The sequence below is a fragment of the Festucalex cinctus genome, chromosome 3, assembly GCF_051991245.1.
Source record: "Festucalex cinctus isolate MCC-2025b chromosome 3, RoL_Fcin_1.0, whole genome shotgun sequence".
Taxonomy (NCBI): domain Eukaryota; kingdom Metazoa; phylum Chordata; class Actinopteri; order Syngnathiformes; family Syngnathidae; genus Festucalex; species Festucalex cinctus.
The window spans coordinates 9,651,001-9,669,177 of NC_135413.1; the positions used below are offsets into that span (position 1 = coordinate 9,651,001).

The 18,177-nt window shown below is 39.5% G+C and overlaps 2 protein-coding genes across 6 annotated transcripts in view; both read right to left on the reverse strand.

The window, feature by feature from the left end:
- Positions 1-4,359, reverse strand: part of LOC144015591 (voltage-dependent calcium channel subunit alpha-2/delta-1) — a 132,655-nt gene extending 128,296 nt beyond the window's left edge. Inside the window, exon 1 of the mRNA XM_077515714.1 lies at positions 4,059-4,359. Coding sequence (XP_077371840.1) covers positions 4,059-4,147 — 89 coding nt within the window. The 5' untranslated portion in view covers positions 4,148-4,359. The remainder of the gene's footprint in view (positions 1-4,058) is intronic.
- Positions 4,360-11,553: 7,194 nt separating this feature from the next.
- pclob (piccolo presynaptic cytomatrix protein b) overlaps positions 11,554-18,177 on the reverse strand; it is a 67,810-nt gene continuing 61,186 nt past the window's right edge. For all 5 annotated transcript variants that reach the window (XM_077515719.1, XM_077515718.1, XM_077515716.1 and 2 more), the window contains 5 exons: positions 17,236-17,380; positions 17,092-17,150; positions 15,615-15,752; positions 15,174-15,319; positions 11,554-13,842 (listed from right to left, as the gene is read on the reverse strand). In XM_077515719.1, the coding sequence (XP_077371845.1) occupies positions 13,699-13,842; positions 15,174-15,319; positions 15,615-15,752; positions 17,092-17,150; positions 17,236-17,380 (632 nt within the window). In that variant the 3' untranslated portion in view covers positions 11,554-13,698. The remainder of the gene's footprint in view (positions 13,843-15,173; positions 15,320-15,614; positions 15,753-17,091; positions 17,151-17,235; positions 17,381-18,177) is intronic.

Here is an 18,177-nt window from a genome sequence, read left to right on the forward strand (position 1 = left end):
ATATAAAAAGACAATGTATGGATTTTCAACAATGAACGTGTCAGCTCAGCGAGAGGCTATTTGCCAGTGTTGTCGATAACCCGTTACTAATAATGTTACTCAATATTGGCTGCCATTTTGACTAGTAATCAAACACATTAATGTGTTTTATATAATATCAGCAGTGTTGTGTATCTTGTTTAATAAACTAACAGTGTAAGGTAACTCCATTTGTTTGTTTGTTTGTTTATTTGTTTTACAAAGTAATTGAATTAATTATTTTTCCTGTATTAGAAACACAGTAATCTTTATTGTATGTTACAATTGATTTAGTTTACGAGTCGACTACTGTATAATCCTAATGCGCTCTGGCGCCACAAAAAGGCTGCTGGTTGGGGAGAGTTCCCTTGTTGGTGTTGTGAGATCACGGACTTGGATGATGGGCCAGCAAGTTTGCATTTGGGTTCCGTGCGCCTTCCGATGATGTCACACTGCCACATGATTTTTTATTTTATTTTACTTTATTCTGTTGACCTTGGTTGACCAGGTATCGGTATTGGGCCGATACCAGGACACATTTCACAGTATCGGTACTTGTGACGGATAACGATACGGGTATCAGCCCTCACTCTTGTGGCCATTTTTTGGTCAGGAACTAAAGGCTGAAATGGTTATTTTGCATTTATTGACCGCCACAGGGGGCTCCGGTAAAAGAGCACATAGGTCTTCAGTTGTACTCAACAATTTAAAATTAGCTCTGAAGTGCAGACAGATCTGTATATTACATAGTATATCGTCATTGACTACTGCATTGCTATGAGGTGAATGACGAGCGGAGAATGTGAAACAAGAAACGGAAATACAGAGCAACCTTCCAAATTAAAAGCATGGATTTCAAAACAAGATATAATTAAACATCACACACTCAACAGCTTGAGGAATGTTAACATGGTAGATATTACTAAATTACTTGAAACACTATTGTATTGAATTTAATTCTTTGCTCACTGTATTCCTTAAAAATAAGTTTTACAACCACATACTGCATTTTGATTGGGACTTTTTTTTTTTTTTTTTTTTCCTGGCCACTGGATTATTTGTCTGTGATTGGCTGGCAATCAGTTCTGGGTGTCCTTTGCCTACTGCCCGAAGCCAGCTGGCTTGGATGGATGGATGGATGGATGGATGATTTGTTTCATTTTATTTATCTATTTTTTTATGTATTTGTGTGTACTCTATGCAAAATGACTTTTATGAGCAAATTGAAAAATATAATTTCCTAATTTTAAGCAATTTTAAGGAAATTTGCTATAAATGGGATATCTTTAAAAAAAAAAGTTTGTCATTGTTTTTTTTGTTTTTTTGAGGGGGGCGGAATTTTTATGTATCATACAAATGGTAGTGGCACTTGCTATTGTTATCAGTGAGTACTGGTAATGAAGAAAGAAGAAAAAAAGTGGTATCGAATAGGGGTGTGAATTGCCTCGTACCTGACGATTCGATCCGTATCACGATTCATAGGTGACGATTCGATTCGATACCGATTAATCCCGATATGAATTTACAAGCCGATTGTTGCGATTTTTCTTTTACTCAAATTTAGAAAATACCATTCAGTTAACTTGTACATGTACACTGTAAGATTTGTATGAAGTTGTATTATTTATTGATCTGAAACGTCAGTTTTATAACTGTGAGTCACTGTATTTAACAAACAGGTTGTAACCTTTTTCATGTTAGAACAGCATTGAAATAAAATATTAAGGCTTAATGTTCCATTAATGTAACATTCTTCCATGCTTAAGGTGTGAAAGTTAGACGTTTTGTTGAATATTTTTTCATCAAAAATGGATGTTAAAAAAAATCGATTCGGCTGCCTATTGAATCGATTCGAGAATTTGGTGCTGTAGTATATATATATATATTGCCGAATCGATTTTTTTTTAACACCCCTAGTATCGAACATCCCTAGTTTTAAATGGCAGCCTCCACTCAAATGAACGCCCTACCCCAATTAGATCTGTTGCTTTCTACAGTTAAGTAAAGCCACTATATGAGGAAAATATGGCTGTGATTATCCTTTGTGAATATTTACACATTATGACATTACTACATTTGTTTTTACTTAAAGACATGAAGAACCCATGTATTGTGATTGTCAGTTACATAAATAAAGTTTTGGGGGGAAAAGGTGCTTACATTCTACGATCCAGAGATGCGTAGAGAAGCAAAAGAAAACGAAGCACGGCATTCATGTTCGGCAGTAACTTTTGATGCGTTTAATGACCACTCACACAGTTGGATATTTCAACATACATAGAAAAAACTAATTCATTGTATCAAACAGTAATAAAGTAATAAATACTATGTGATCAGATTGCAGGGGGTAGGTGGAATAATTTTATAATTTATTTCCCAGATCAAAAATCTATGTCATAGACTCATCTAAATCAGAACAGCCACATGGCAACCTAAATTTTTCATAAAACTCAGATTATTATTAATATTATTATTATTATTAGTAGTAGTAGTAATAGTAGTAGTATTTTACATCAGCCTCAAAATATCCCACACGATGGGCTCTGTGCTACGTAGCATTCTTAATCATGTATGATTAAGAATTGTGATATAATGACATGGAGCTGCATGGGAGCATCGGTGAGTGATCAGATGCGATGGAAATGTGCGTGACATCAGCCAATCAAAGCAGGTTTCCCTTCTCTTAAGCGGTTTGCAAGTTGAAGACGTAAGCAGAAAATAAAAGAAACAAGAAGTAAACAATGAACGAATGTGCGGCTAATCAAGCCATGACTTGGTGTCATCTTCCCAAGATGAAAGAGTTTCGACTAGATTGTGGTCTTTCCCATCATTTTTCTGGTGGTATCTCGTGAAGTAAATGAAGACGTGCAAGGTAAGTACTCAAAAACAGTTAACACAACAATTCTATTGAATCATTAGAACAAGCTAGTGGAGCAACATGTGGAAAGCATGCACAGTCTTCTGACGTACCATTCGCAGTTTAGCCGATACTAAGTAAAGTAGCCATGCAGCCACCATACAAAGCAGTAATCAATGGTGTTATCTTTTGATCACCCCAACCAGAGAGAATTGCGAATGATTGCTGGTCTGCGAAAACTTGTTTGAACCAGTCAGTGGCGCAACAAAAGGTTGGGGTTGGGTCTTTAAGCCATGCAAACTATGATCGTTGCATGAAAATGCCACCCACCTCGCGAGGAAAAATAAAATAAAATTTGGGGGCACCATCACACTTTTAAGCTTAGGGCACCCGAAAGGGTAGATGCGGCACTGCATGTGTAATATTCCCAGCAGCAAATGTCATTGCTGAGGACATATCGCAGTTATGCAATCCAAAGTTGTCTTAGCTGTGAAAAAGTCGTGTTTTATTAGCAGCAATCTCACAAGCTATAACTAAACACATACAATACCTGTCTCAACACAATTACATTCAAACGCTAACAAGGCAAGGAATTAGAGTGATTTATTATTATTATTATTATTATTATTATTATTATTATTATTATCATTATTATTATTATTATCATTATTATTATTATTATTATTATTATTATTATTATTATTATTATTATTGCTGTTGTTTTTATCTTTATTGTTATTATTATTAGTTGTTTTGTTTTGTTTTTATCACATAAAGGATTGCATAATATAAAACAATAACAATTCACCTCTATAAGGGAGCTGTTATTATACTGTATACAGTAAGAAAGCACTGCACATATCCATAATCACATCATGATATCATATGTTTGTGTCCACTGGACATGCACAAATCCCGCTGAGGTGACCTGCGGGCCTAACAAGTTGAAGAGCAACTTGATGATGATCATGATGATGACAAATTGAAGACACACGCGCACTCACACAAAAGGTAGGTGACATCCTCCCAGCCCACGCGCGCATATTGATTGCACAGACAGACAACCCACGCCACGCGAGCGCCTCATAAGTACAAATCAAGAGCGTGTTCGCAGGAGGGGCCCCTTGAAGACAAGAGAAGAGAAAAAGAAAGCGAGAGCGGATCAATGGGATTAAATACTTACATGAGCTGGGAGGGGAACTGGGAAGCCCGAGAAGCGCTCAGAAGGAGCAGGACCTGGAACACGCAGGCGTGCGCCCTGCAGGTATCCATTGGAAAACGGGGTGTGAGGCGGGAGGGTGGGGGCTGAATGTGGCGCTCCCCGCCGCCGATGAATGAGCGAAAGCGGCGGCGTGACGCTGCGTCGCCCTCCCGGTGCCTCCTCACTGCTCGCTGCTGGAGAGTTTTAACGCTTCTAATCTCATCAGAGCGACAACAGACGGCACCGACAGGACAGGTAGCGCCAGAGCTCCTCCTCCTCCACCCAATCGATGAACGGCAATCCCTCTCTCTCTCTCTCTCTCTCTCTCTCTCTCTCTCTCTCTCTCTCTCTCTCTCTCTCTCTCTCTCTCTCTCTCTCTCTCTCTCTCTCGTTCGTCCTCTATCAGACTCTCTCCCTCTATTACTCACTCACTCACTCACTCACTCACTCACTCACTCACACAACTAATGTCTGTATTAGATGCTGGTTCTTTATCTGTCTGTCTGTCTGTCTATCTATGTATCTATCTATCTATCTATCTATCTATCTATCTATCTATCTATCTATCTATCTATCTATCTGTCTGTCTGTCTGTCTGTCTGTCTGTCTGTCTGTCTGTCTGTCTTTCTATCTATCTATCTATCTATCTATCTATCTATCTATCTATCTATCTGTCTGTCTGTCTGTCTGTCTGTCTGTCTGTCTGTCTGTCTGTCTGTCTGTCTGTCTGTCTGTCTGTCTATCTATCTATCTATCTATCTATCTATCTATCTGGCTGTATGATGATCCTTCCTTCCTACCTTCCTTCCCTTTAGTTTAAATGACAAGTGTATCATTTTTTTTTTATTTTTTTTTTACCAATAAGTTATGCCATTAACCTTATTTTACATAACACAGTATTAAAAAAAAAAAAAAAAAAGAATCACTATAATGCCTTAAGTCCCTTGACTGACAAGATGAATATGTGAATGCCGCATGGGAGTAATCATTGCTCGGGTGACAGAATTGATTTCATGCATACGATCTACTGAGCAAATCTCAAAGCGCAGGAAACCTCCTGTCTCAGTTCATGAAATCAAATTAGGACCATCAATTCCTTTTCTACTCATTTGGGTTGTGGGTGAGCTGGAGACTATCCCAGCTGACTTTTGGCAGAGTGCACCCTGAACTGATTGTCAGGCAGTCTCAGGACACATATAGAATAAGCATTCACACTCATATTCGCACCAAAGGAAAATTGAGCGTTGTCAATTAAATTAAGCACGGCTGTTTTTGGAATGTGGGAGGAAAGTGGTGTACCCAAAGACAACCCACGCAAGCACAGGGACTACACGCTCAGCAAGCTCAGAAACTGTGAGGCAGACATGCTAATCACTAGACTCACTATGCTACACTAATTAATACCTGGTGACCAAATTTAGGAGTTTGTTCTTTAAGTGTCATAATTTTCGTTTTATTGACTTTGATTTGATTATATTTAGTTTTGTTTTGGGTTTTCTCTGTTTTTCACTTCATCTCTGCCTGTTAGGTTTTGGTTTTCACCTGTTTTTGTCAGCCCTGTTCCTTGTGTCAACCAATCAGCTCGTTACAGTCAGCCTACTTGTCCAGTTTGTGCCTCGTTGTCTTGTCATTTTGCTATTTAGTTCCCTGGTTTCCTTCAGTGTTTGTCACTTCATTGTTGACGCTGCTGTGAGGTGATCAATTTCAAAATAAACACCATTGCTCAAGTCTGGTTATGTTTCCTGTAGTTTTGAGTTGATGTATTTATTTTTCCATCCATCCATTCATCCATCCATTTTCTTACCCGCTCGCTCCTCACAAGGGTTGCGGGGGTGCTGGAGCCTATCCCAGCTAGCTATGAGCAGCCCTGTACACCCTGAACTGGTTGGCAGCCAATCGCAGAGCACACAGAGACAAACAACCATCCACACGCACAAGCACACCTAGGGACAATTCAGAGCAACCAATTAACCTGTCATGCATGTTTTTGGAATGTGGGAGGAGACTGGAGTACCCGGAGAAGAAAGACCCACGCAGGCACGGGAAGAACATGCAAACACCACCCAGGAAGGCCGGAGCCTGGACGTGCTGAACGCTCATCCAATGTGCTGCCCCATTATTTCTTAATACCCAATATTCATTCACTTTGAATCTTAATAATCATGCTGCTTCTTTGTATTTGTGTCCACCTTTCACCTTCACAAAACAGTGACAGAAGGAAACCTAAATTAGTTTTGCTTTGTGCTCCAGTAATATATTGTATGCAGTTTTAGAACGTTACATCAGTTACATCCATTCTTACCTTATGCAGTGACATTTAAAGTTGTACTCAACAGGAAGTCAGACTCTTGCTCCACCCCTCACTAAGATATAAAATCGGCGCTTAAGAGGGGTGTTGTTGGTGAGCATTGGGTTTTGAGTGGGAAGAGTGTTGGGCGCGGTCTGGCTGTGATTCACAGCAGCAACTCGCTAAGAAGGCATTTAAGGAGGCGTGTGCGAGACTGAGCCGATGGGTGGCGGGGGCGACTACATCATAGTCCACAAGTGACGTCGTCTGTAACTTCTCGTGTAATAAGAGGACAAACAGCCAAATTGTGTTTATCTCAGTGTTTAACCTTAAGATGGCACCAAACACGCATGAACTAAAATGTCAAAATAATGACCAGGACATGTAGACAGCATTTGTTTATACAGATTATCAGAAAAAACAAACAAACAAACAAAAAAGATTAAGTGTTGAGTACACCTTTAATTGTAATTAGGGCTGTAACGATATCCAAACATTACGATTCGATATTATCACGATAATTATTACGATATTGTGGGGAGGTTGGCGATACAAAAAAAAGTCACAATATTGTAAAAAAAATAAATAAAAAAATGAGCTCATACTAAAAAAAAACACGCAACATTGTTCTTTTGTACAACAGCAATGAAAAATATACAAAATATTATGAATATGAGATATTGAAATTTATAAATATATATATTGAGGCACTTACTTGCTAATGCAAATACATTGAGTTCATACACATATTGACTCACTTCAGAAGCATATTACTTATTATTCATCAGACCATTAGCGTGGATTTGAAATATCGAAGGGCCAAAACATACCTTGTGAAAATTCAACTGCACTAAAAAACAAAAAACTAGCCATCAGAGGGTGTTACAACTGCACAAATGGAAATCAACCCAACTTTTTTAACAGATGGGCTGCTTTTAATATATATATAATATATTGTGGCAGTTTTAATATTGCGATATCACGATATTGCCGGTATCGTTACATCCCTAATTATAATCACTTACTATTAAGTGCTGACTTGCCAGACAGTCGGCAAATGTTTCATCATGGGTCTTTTACTCAGATTCCAAGTAGTGGGCCTCTAATTAAGCGTTTTCTCACTCTAACGGATGACACCTGTTGTTGGCAATATAGGTGTAAAAGTGGTGGAAACTGTCATATTTAAAAGAGATTTTGTTCTTTAGGTAGAACTGATGTTTTTCAGCATTTGGGAGAGCGCTGCATGCATAAAATGAAGATGGAAGTGTTGGAATTGGAAGTGCTAGTGGAAAAGGCAAACAAACATATTACTGAGCTACAGAAATTTTTCACAGATCCCAAGTGTGTGGGAATTGGATGAAAATGCATATCCTGTGTAACATTGCGTTTCAGATTTGGGATGGCGCACCTGGAAAACTGTGTGATGCGTCACAATTTTAGCACACTGAAATGACTGGGATGCAAGGAAAAGCAGAGTTGAAAGAGTCTTGCCATGACTGATCTTTTATGACTTCATCTTGTGGCTGCCTCCAGTCAGCTCTTAGATCATTTAGATCCTCCAAAATTTCATTGTTGAATAGACAACACGACTTGACTCTCATTATGCCGACGTCTCCTGGTCTGCACAGTGGTACTTCTTTACAGCTGCTTTTCAGATGCACAAAATCACTCACTGCAATTTGTGTCAGGTTTGATAAATCGCATTGAGCATGCTAAATTTCTCCTCCCAAAATGAACTGCAAATAAAATTGTGCCCGTTCAGGAGACGCAATCCTGGTTAGTAGATCCGTTTCCACATCTGTTTGCATCACCAATCAAGTTTGCGGCCATTACTTTTCCTACCACCATGTTTCCTGTTAAATTCTCAGCCGATCTGCATCACATTATTCTAAGTTAATATTTTCTGGTGGCCTCTTTTGAATTAGACGAACATCAGCATTTTGATTGGGGGAAATTGAACACGGTGTGCATGTGTGCGTGTAATGCAGCCCTGGAGGTGGCGAGCGCGGTAGCACAGGCAGGATGCCCAGGGACTTGGTTATCAATCGTTGCCTGGCAACCACGCACCATCTCTCGTGTCCTCTCACCCTCCTCCTCTTCTCGTTCCCCCCGTCCCTCTTCTTTCCGCTTTGTCTCTCCCCTCTCGACAAACACTGTTGCATTCATCTCACCATCTCATCTGCTCTCCAAATTCTGCCGAGATACCTTTTCAGGCAATCTTGTTTTTCTCCCGGAGTACACCGGGATGAGGAGAGTGAAGACAAGAACGGTCGCTTCTCGAGAGGGGTTAGCGAGTGCAGGGATACAATAGTGAGGAAAAAGTGAAGACAGGCTCCCTCGGCAGATATTCATTACTTTTTTTTTCGTCTCATTAACAAGGAAACATGTCACTACATCCTGAAAAATAGGTGTCAGACTCATCCAAGCAACACCTTTTATTTCGAATACAACGAGGCTTTGACAATGCAGCTCCTAAAATCTGGAAGAACTCACAAATGTGATCATGGTAATCACTCCACAGCTCAACATTGAATTGTAGCATTTCAAGGAGGCTTATTTGGTATTTTTCAGACTTTAAAGCAGTACTTGACACATTTGGCCAATTTCAGCAATAAAAATGTAATATTTTGTCTAGAATTAATTTGATAATGTTATTGATGTACAATATTACATTTTGCCCATTTCTGTCAACTGTTGACATAAGAAGTATAGGATAAGGGGTAGGATTAGATAAGTTTTTAACTTATTCCTTTGGACATGTAAACTATTTCTAATGAATGTTACGAGTTTTTTTTTTCTTTCTCTGTTTTTATTTGCTATTTGTTTATGTTTATATGTTATGTTTACATGTTCAATAAACTTCAAACTTCAACTGAGAATGACATCACAGGATGCAAAGCTCAGGTAATGATCAACCATGACTCAGCTGTTTTCTGGGTTTGGTCATGTCTCGTTATCAAACTGAGCCTGATTGATCATTACCTGATCCCTCAGCACACGTGATGTCAGTCAACAGCAAGTGGCAAAATGTGTTTTTAATTAAAGGTATTAATTGTACATGTAAATTAATGACGTTATCAAATGAATTATAGACAAAATAATTACTTCTTACAGCTGAAAAATGGCTAAATGAGTCAAGTATCCCTCTAAAAGTTTTTTTGTTTTTTGTTTTTTGTCAAAATAGTCCTAGAATTAAAAGAGTAGGCTATAGCACATTTTCACTTTGGAGTCTCGTTGAAATCAGACTGTTTTAAGGCGCCGTTGCTGGGGAGGAAAGTGACTGTTAAGGGGGCTTGCAACAAGCGGCTACTATTAGGCCAAAGTCAGAAAAAAGAAGGAATCTCTTTTAAAGAAAGTGGAATGTATTTTCAGTCACGGAGGCAGCACTTCATCACCAAGCAGCGAATTTACACTTTACCAGTTAGTGTGGTGGTGCCCAACACTACATGGACAAATTCATCAAGCAATCGAGAATGTGCTGCTTATCAGAAGCCAACCCAGTTAATTCTGTTAGTTAAAGCTAATCTGTGCTAACAAAGCAGCTTGACGGCTTATTTACTTAATGAAAAAGGATTCACCATCAGAGGAAAGAGCTATTGCACTCACACAATCTGATGTGTCTGACTTTATACTTGACAACCAATAGAAACTGGAATGTAAATACTGATGTGTGAACACACATAAAACACTCTTTCCAAACCTCACTGAAATTAGCATGATTTGAGTGGGAGGCCCTTTCTCATTTAAAAAAAAAATAAAAAAAAATAGCCATTGCCCCCTTCTAGTGACTGGCCAATGTGAAGGAGAACTTCTATGACAACTAGATTGCGAAATGGGAAGCACACAAACTGTAATCTTCTGATATAGACAATAAAAGGAAGGATTGCATTTTCGCTTATGGAGGCAGCACTTCAATATCATGCTGCTGAATAACACTGGTCAATTGGTTCTTAAACTTCTGACCCCAAGTTCCACCTCAAAAAAAAAAAAAAAAAACTTGTCTGTCCAAGTATAACTAATGATAAACACAGTTGCATGGGGGGGGCAACAACAGAGGTTTTGTTCTAAACAAAAAAAAAAAAAAAAAAAAGAAGAAGAAGGACATGGACCACGCCTACTGCCAAAGACCGCTGGGACAGGCTCTAGCATCCCTGCGAACCTCATGAGGAAAAGCGGTTCGGATAATGGATAGATGGATATTATTGTAAGCCTCGTCCGCCCTTGTCCTTCTTCTGTGATGTTTATTGCCGGTTGGCAAACCGAATTAATAGCACATTAGCGCCCCCAACTGTTATTGTCCTTCCACTGCAAGGAAAGCAATGTGAATTGAGGTCCCCGGATGGTGAATGATATTTGCTATCACCATCAAGTAGTGGGAATCTGAGGTGCATTTATATCTCAGATCTCACATGTCTTTGGAATGTGGGAGGAGACCAGAGTACCCGGAGAAGACCCACGCAGGCACGGTGAGAACATGCAAACTCCACCCAGGAAGGCCGGAGCTTGGACTCGATCTTGTGTCCTCAGCACTGGGAGGTGGACGTGCTAAACAGTCAGCCACCGTGCCGCCAAAACAAAACATAAACCCGCAAATTAATGGCTTCATGAATTTGCAAAATGTCACGATTAAAATGTCGCTTTAATGGACTAACTTTCTATGCTCCATATATCATATGCTCCCAATGGCTGATCATAATGTGAGTACTATATAAGCGCTCCATAGCCCCATAGCAACCTTTAATATAGAATTTAATTTCTTGATGCTTCAGGGACCCCTTAAGATTGAGCCATCAGTAAATCAAGGCCATGCAACCTTGGCTTATGATGTACTCTCTTAGGTAATACTGCCCCCTGTAGGCTATACATTGGCATCACAAGATGAGCTGTTAGAAAGACCAAACTCCACTCTGCATTTGTAATATAGTCTCTTAATATTTATTGTTTTTGACTCGTGGAGGGGCGGCTGGGAGTTCTTTTGTTTTTTTACAGCACAATTTGCATAATGTCTAACCACATCCTGTGTACAATCACAAAACCAATACATTGTTGTTGTTTTTGTTTTTTTGGTGGAAAAACAAGACCATTTTACAAGCATATTTCTTTACAGTCAGCAGACAGATAAATCTATACATAATGTGTCAGACCAAACATGCAACATCCACAACATAAAGACATTTTTTTCCCCCCTCATTTGTGTTGTACAACTATAGACACGCATTAATTACTGTACATTTAATGTATATCTCTTTTTGCCCCTCCCCCTCGCATGCTCATATCTGGACAAAATAAACATTCACTCTGTAGAAAATAAACACTTTATGTACACTGTCAAAGTCACATTCACGCACATGGATGATTGCACAATAAACAGGCAACAGGACGACGAACGGCGAAGAAGAGTCAAACAGTCATTATGCAATAATTTTGCATGGAAACAAGGCTTTCACTTGCTGTACATTAGACTGCTTCTCATGTTAGTACGGTCAGATTGTGCATTGCCTTTTTGTGGAACTACCCCAAGTATATTGATTTGTTTTTTTGTTTAGTTTTTTTTTTTCCTTTCAAATTTGCTACATAGACACAAATGAACACACGGCACGTTAAACGTTCTACCGCCACGTTTTCAATTCATTCCAGTGCAGAAATATTACAACACATGAATGAGGAAAACGATAAAGTGCACAAGCTTCCACGCCCATAAATACATAGAATTTAAATCTGTTACAAAATAAAATACTTTTTTCCCCATTCTTTTTTATTTTTTTTATTTTAGACCTTATGCTTCAACAGACAGACATTGAATTACTAAAAATAAATAAATAAATAAATAAATAAATAAATGTTGCATAGAAGTACCTCAAAAGAAGCGGGAAAATGGCACGATAAAATGAATAAAACAAATATTCTCTTTCTTTCTTGTTGTCATATATTTTTTAATTGTTAATTTTTTGCTGTTAAAGTGACATCTTGTTCTTAGCCTCTTTATATTTAGTGATATGCTGAAACACCTGGACGCTTCTTGTGTTTTATTTTAGTTTTTATATGATCACGACTGTATATACTGTTGGGTTGACCTGCACTGTAATTCAGTGTCCAGGATGTGTTTTTTGGTCACAGGCAGTGAAGTAGGCTGGTTCACCGTGTTTCACCGGGAGTCACACGCACACACATACACACATACAGTTAGAGGAACTTTGACTTTCTAAGACCGGGAGGAGGTGTTGGTACGCGATAAATGAACACTAGTCATCTTCTAGTGTTCCAACATTAACATTCCCCGCGGCACTGCTTCATGTGTAAGGTGCAAAATGTTGACTGCACGTGACCGCTGTCGTGGGGCGTCACCCACTCGTAAATGTGTCGGAGTGTCTTTAGGTGACCTGTCACACATCATAAGAACATTCCTTGATCCTTCAGCAACATTTTTTTCATAATTTGTACTGGCTTACGGCTGAGTACTCCAGCTTCTTCACACATTCCATATAAATGCTAGCTTCATTGAGTGGCGACTTCTTCATGGTGTGTGCCTATAGAAATTAATGTATGTTTGTCTATGCGCCCTGTGATTGACTGGCGACCAATCCTGGGTGTACCTCACCTTACTCACAAAGTGAGCTTGGATTGGCACCAGCCCATCCATGAACACCTATTGAGGACAAGCACTATATAAAATAAATGCATGGTTCCTTTTTTCCATCTAAGAAATTCAGGGCGCTGCGTAGCAAACCGCCAGGCTTCCTGTTCTGTCTCCCTCTGTTGGTCATTGTTATTTTTGCACATTTGTTGGACGGGTTGTGACCGTGAGGACAAATTCCTTTTGTATTCTTTCTTACATAAATCTGACTCTACAAATGTCCAATCCCTATAGAAAATGGATGTATGTTTACGTATATGTCCTCCGTGATTGACTGGCGAGCAATCCAGGGTGTATTCCACCCAATGTCAGATAAAATAGGCCTCAGTTACCTGCAATTTTTGGGACAAGTGCTATTTGAAAAAATAGCTATATGGCTACTGTGGACCTTTCAAGAAGGATTCCCCACTGCTGTCCCCAAGCAATACTGTAACCTGTCCAAGATTGTCAACAGACAAAACTTTGTATATAATTTAACATCTGTATGTGTCCAACCTAAATGTCTTAATATTCTCTGTAATTTCTTCTAATTGCAAAACATTCCAACAATTCCGTTGTATGTCCAAGTCGATGATGGCAGTTTTCAGCTTGTCACACCTCCCGAATATGCATGGATGTCAATGGATATGGGCTAATAGTCTTTCTTTTTTTTTCTTTTTTTTAATTATGTTGATGTTTATGATTATTATTGGAGTATCTGCTCAGAGGTTGCTAGGCGCCGAGCTGACGAGCAGCTTGTGCCAGCTGACCACCCTCTTCCTCATGTCCACCTTGTCTAGCCAGATGTAGGCCTCCCCGATCAGGGTCTTCTTCACAAACTTGCCCCCGTTGGACACCAGGAAAAGCTGCAAGGAAGAGAACATTGAGACCATTACCTAGTGGTTAGCACAGCTGCCTCGTAATCATGAAATCTGGGTTTGAATCTCAATCTTATTGCATGCTCGTCCCATTTTTGCATTGGTTGTCTTCCTTCCTCATTCCAAAAACATGCTAGAGGTTGTTTAGAAGACGATGTGTCCTGCAATTGGCTTTTGACCAGTACCAAGTGCACCCGATGGATTCTTATAACCTAGTATGGGCCGGTATTAGATTCTGACGGCATGATAACCATGAGCTAAAATATTGTGGTATCATCGTATGAAAACTACAGCTCTAAACTGACCTTTCTGACGTATTTTGGTAAATAAAAACAGCATTTTACACCCCATTGAACACAATGTATTTTATTTTTAAACAGAATAAACTGTATAATATTTAGTCCAGAAGAAAGGTGTACCATGTTGTTTAAATACCTAAATGTTAGCATGCTTCTTCTGTTTTAATTATTCTTAGTAAGTCACAGTGTCCCATCACTGAGCTATTTTAAGAACAAGCCTGTGTGCTACTCATGTTGTCCTTGGGACTAACTAATAACCGCTGGCACCTTTTCAGCGCATTGCGCATTAATCAGAGCATTTGAAATGTTTCTTTTGCCTTGCTCCCTCCGTCCTCCTCTTTGCGCAACTGCCGTCGAGAAGGAGAAAAAAAAGTTAAGTGGTGGCAATTACTTTTTGAGGCGGCTCATTTACTCAATTTTTCAAGCAGCCAAGAGTACTGCCACCTGCTTAGGCGTCCCCTCGAAAAAAAATAAATAAAAATAAAGAAGAGCTCATGATGATGACAGACAGTTCCTGAAACCTTGACATTTTAAAACCACAGTAAACCGTCAACCCGGTACTCGGCCCCTGCCTTAGCCCAGCAGTAATGAGGACAAATGCTATGGAAAGTAAATTAATTGAAATTTACCACAATAGGCTGCTACATACGATCAGATAATAATGCTTAGGCTTGTTGAAGCAGCATGTGGCTGAGTGACAACACAACATACAAGTTGTTCATTTTACTACTAATTTGTAAACAAAGTGTGTGTTTTTTTCATGCACAAGATGATGTTGGGGGAAAAAAAGGTGTTTCTTTTGTCATTTGTCTTGGTGAAGCAGCCTGTGGCTCATCACCCGCTTGTAGTGACTGTAAACAATTGTATTAATCATGAAGTGGCTTCAGTGTTTTGTATAAGTGTCAGAACTTCTTGTTTACTGCATTCCTTCCTCTGCTCTGTTCAATCTATCCTCTTTAATACCACAACAAGACTCTCCTTTGTATAGTGTATTGTGACATTTTTTGTTTCAGGGTTTACCTGTATGGAGTGTCCCGTGGGGTTGAGGGGGAAGCGGAAAGTCTCATTGAAAGAAGGCTCCCGGTCGTGACGGCAAACTCTGGTCTTCTTCTTGATGATCCTCTTTTGAGTGGCCACGTTGACCACATACAGCTTCACGTACAGGTCTGACGGGGGTGGGGGGTAATCAATACAGACAAAAATGAGAATGGGGTTGCAAAAAAGTTGGAAAATGTCCATTGAATCAACAAAATATTTGAAACGATCAAAATTGCACTTACAACTGTAAATTGTATTATTTTTCATGGCATTCTTTGTATAACAAAATAAAACACATATCATGCTCAATATTTCAAAATCCCAGTGTAACATCCCATGGGAATTCTCCAGAAACGTACCCACCCACTTTTAAAGCTATTATTTAATGTCCACATGCACAAACACGGCAGCAGTTCCCCCCACCTGGCAGGTGGTCGGGGCTTTTGAACTTGTACGTGATGTTTCTGCACTGCAGGATTTCCAGGACCAACTGGTCGCCGTCTGTCTTCACCTCTTTCTTCAGAGCCACCTTGATCTCACCCATCACTTGCGTCTTCCCGCCTACAACAAAGGCCTGTGGTCATTTACTATCGCTCATATAATGTTATGAGTTACGCGTTAGCCTTTCGCATGGTGAGCAGCACGTGGCTCAATGCTCGATGTTATTCTTCTACGCTGGGTTCATAGTACAATAAACCCTAAAACTGAATTGAAAAATTAATAGAACCTTTTCAACGGGGAAACTAAATAACAGAGATGCTGTAGTTCCATAAGGGTGCACACCCTCATATAAATGGGGACGTGACTGTTTTCAGAATGAACATTCAAGTCAAGGTGGAATAAATTATGAACAATTCCTATACTGATAATTTGGTCAAAGAAAGTAGACTCGACCTTAGACCAGTCTAAGTTGTGGTGCAGGTGGTGTAGGGTAAATACTGTGCTTTGCTGATATACGTGGTGGATGTCATCACATTTCATTCGTAAGTGTGACAACAGCGAGTCTATTTCTGCAACCGCAATTTCAAACACAGTCACATTCAGTTACGAGGGGGTATGCACACTTATGCAACCATATTATCTTTGGTGTTTGATTTTACTTACCCTTTCAAAAACATGTAATATTTTAAAATTGAATTGTAAAGGTTACACGTCATTTCAACTGGAAGTGAAAAAGTTTTGAAATTATTGATCTCGGTCTCATGAATATTTATCACAAATCTGTCATTTGAATTAAGGGTGTGTAGACTTTGTATAGCCATCTATGTCCATCAGAAAAAGGTTAATGCTGCTGCCTCTTTTTTCTGCAGTGAGTGGCCAGCAGGTGGCGACATATACTACAAAAATGAAAATCTAACCTTACGGTGGTATCATAACAGTCCAGCCTGTCCCAAATCACAATTTGCTATTACATAAATATAAAAATAAATAAATATTAAAGTTAAAACATAATAAAAGTTAAAGAAATGAAGTGTTTTATTATGGTGTAATTAAGACAAAGTCACACACATACTCACGATACCTCTGTAGTACAATTGTGTGTTCATGTTATGTGGCTTGAAGGGGCGTGGCCAAGTGAGTCCCATCAGGAATTGCAGTGAGGCGGTTACTTCAGTTTTTTGCGTCTGCTTCATGCTCGTCACAGGTGTTTTTAACTGTTTGTCCTGAGAGTTTATTACTGGTTATGAGTTAAAAATGAGTTGAAACTTTTCATTCTATACCGTATGTGCCAGATGTACAAACTATACTAGTTTGAGAACATCTACATGCTTTGGGCCTAAGCACAAAAATAGTGAGTTGGCAAGTGAATATCAAAAGGACAGGTTCCAAAAAGTGTGTGATTAAACAAATTCATGAATATGTTGCATTCACTGTACTCTGTTTGTTGGCTGCTACTTGCCTTCATTCTCAGGAGTTCCCATATGTGTTTTGTCCGTCCCATTGGGGATGGTCGTACCACTGCGACAAACGGGACATCCAGTGTAAGCATTCGGCACTGTCAATCACAACTGCCCTTTTTTTTTTTTTTAAATGTTTCTCTCACATGCGCGGGACTTGAAATATGGCGCTATCCACTCCAGTTCCTCCACCCTCACCCGCTTCCAGACCGCTCCCGTAGGCGTCGCCCACCAGGCTGGGGGCGGACAGCACCACCGGCCCCGAGACATCGCCCAGCCGGTGCCCCGGTCCTGTCACACATAGATAGATAGATAGATAGATAGATAGATAGATAGATAGATAGATAGATAGATAGATAGATAGAAATCAGATCAGTGGCCACAATATTAGGCACACCAACCACAATTCATTCATGAGAAGCATTACAAGAAGTGGGTTGGCAATTCCTAATTTACAAAGATAACAATGTTCAGTTTTTATTTTATGAATATTTTAATATTGTTTTATTATTAGTATATTTCTATTATATTTATCCTGTCAGTTACTCACACATTTACAGGGTGTTTATATTAGGGTTTAAAACATTTTAGTAATTTTTAGGATTATGATAATGGTTATTGTTCCTATCTGTTGCCTCACCTTCCCTCTTTCTCTCTTTGCTCTCATTGGTGGATGAGGCTCGTAATGACGTTGTTTCCTGCTTTGACTGCCAATTGTTGAGGGCAGTGGGATAAAGAGGGTGGGGGGCCGGGGGGGGAGCGGATAGGGTGGGGAGCCTGTGTGCCATACCCGCGTGTGCGTGTGTGTGTGTTGCCTCTTTGCTAGTGGTGCATTCACATGGAAAACACATGCAAAGACACAAAGAACGGCAGTACGGAAGCCAGGGGAGCTGCGACGACATGCTTATATGTTCGAGAACACATTGCAAAAATGCATTGTTTTTTTGTGTTGATTTTGAAAACTTGAGGGACTGCCATCCCACATTGGTTTCAGGGTTTGGTAGAAACCAGATGTTCGGGATTGGCACATGCACACTAGTTGTTATTATTAGTGGTTTGGTGTTTTATAAAGTAAGTTAGATACTTCT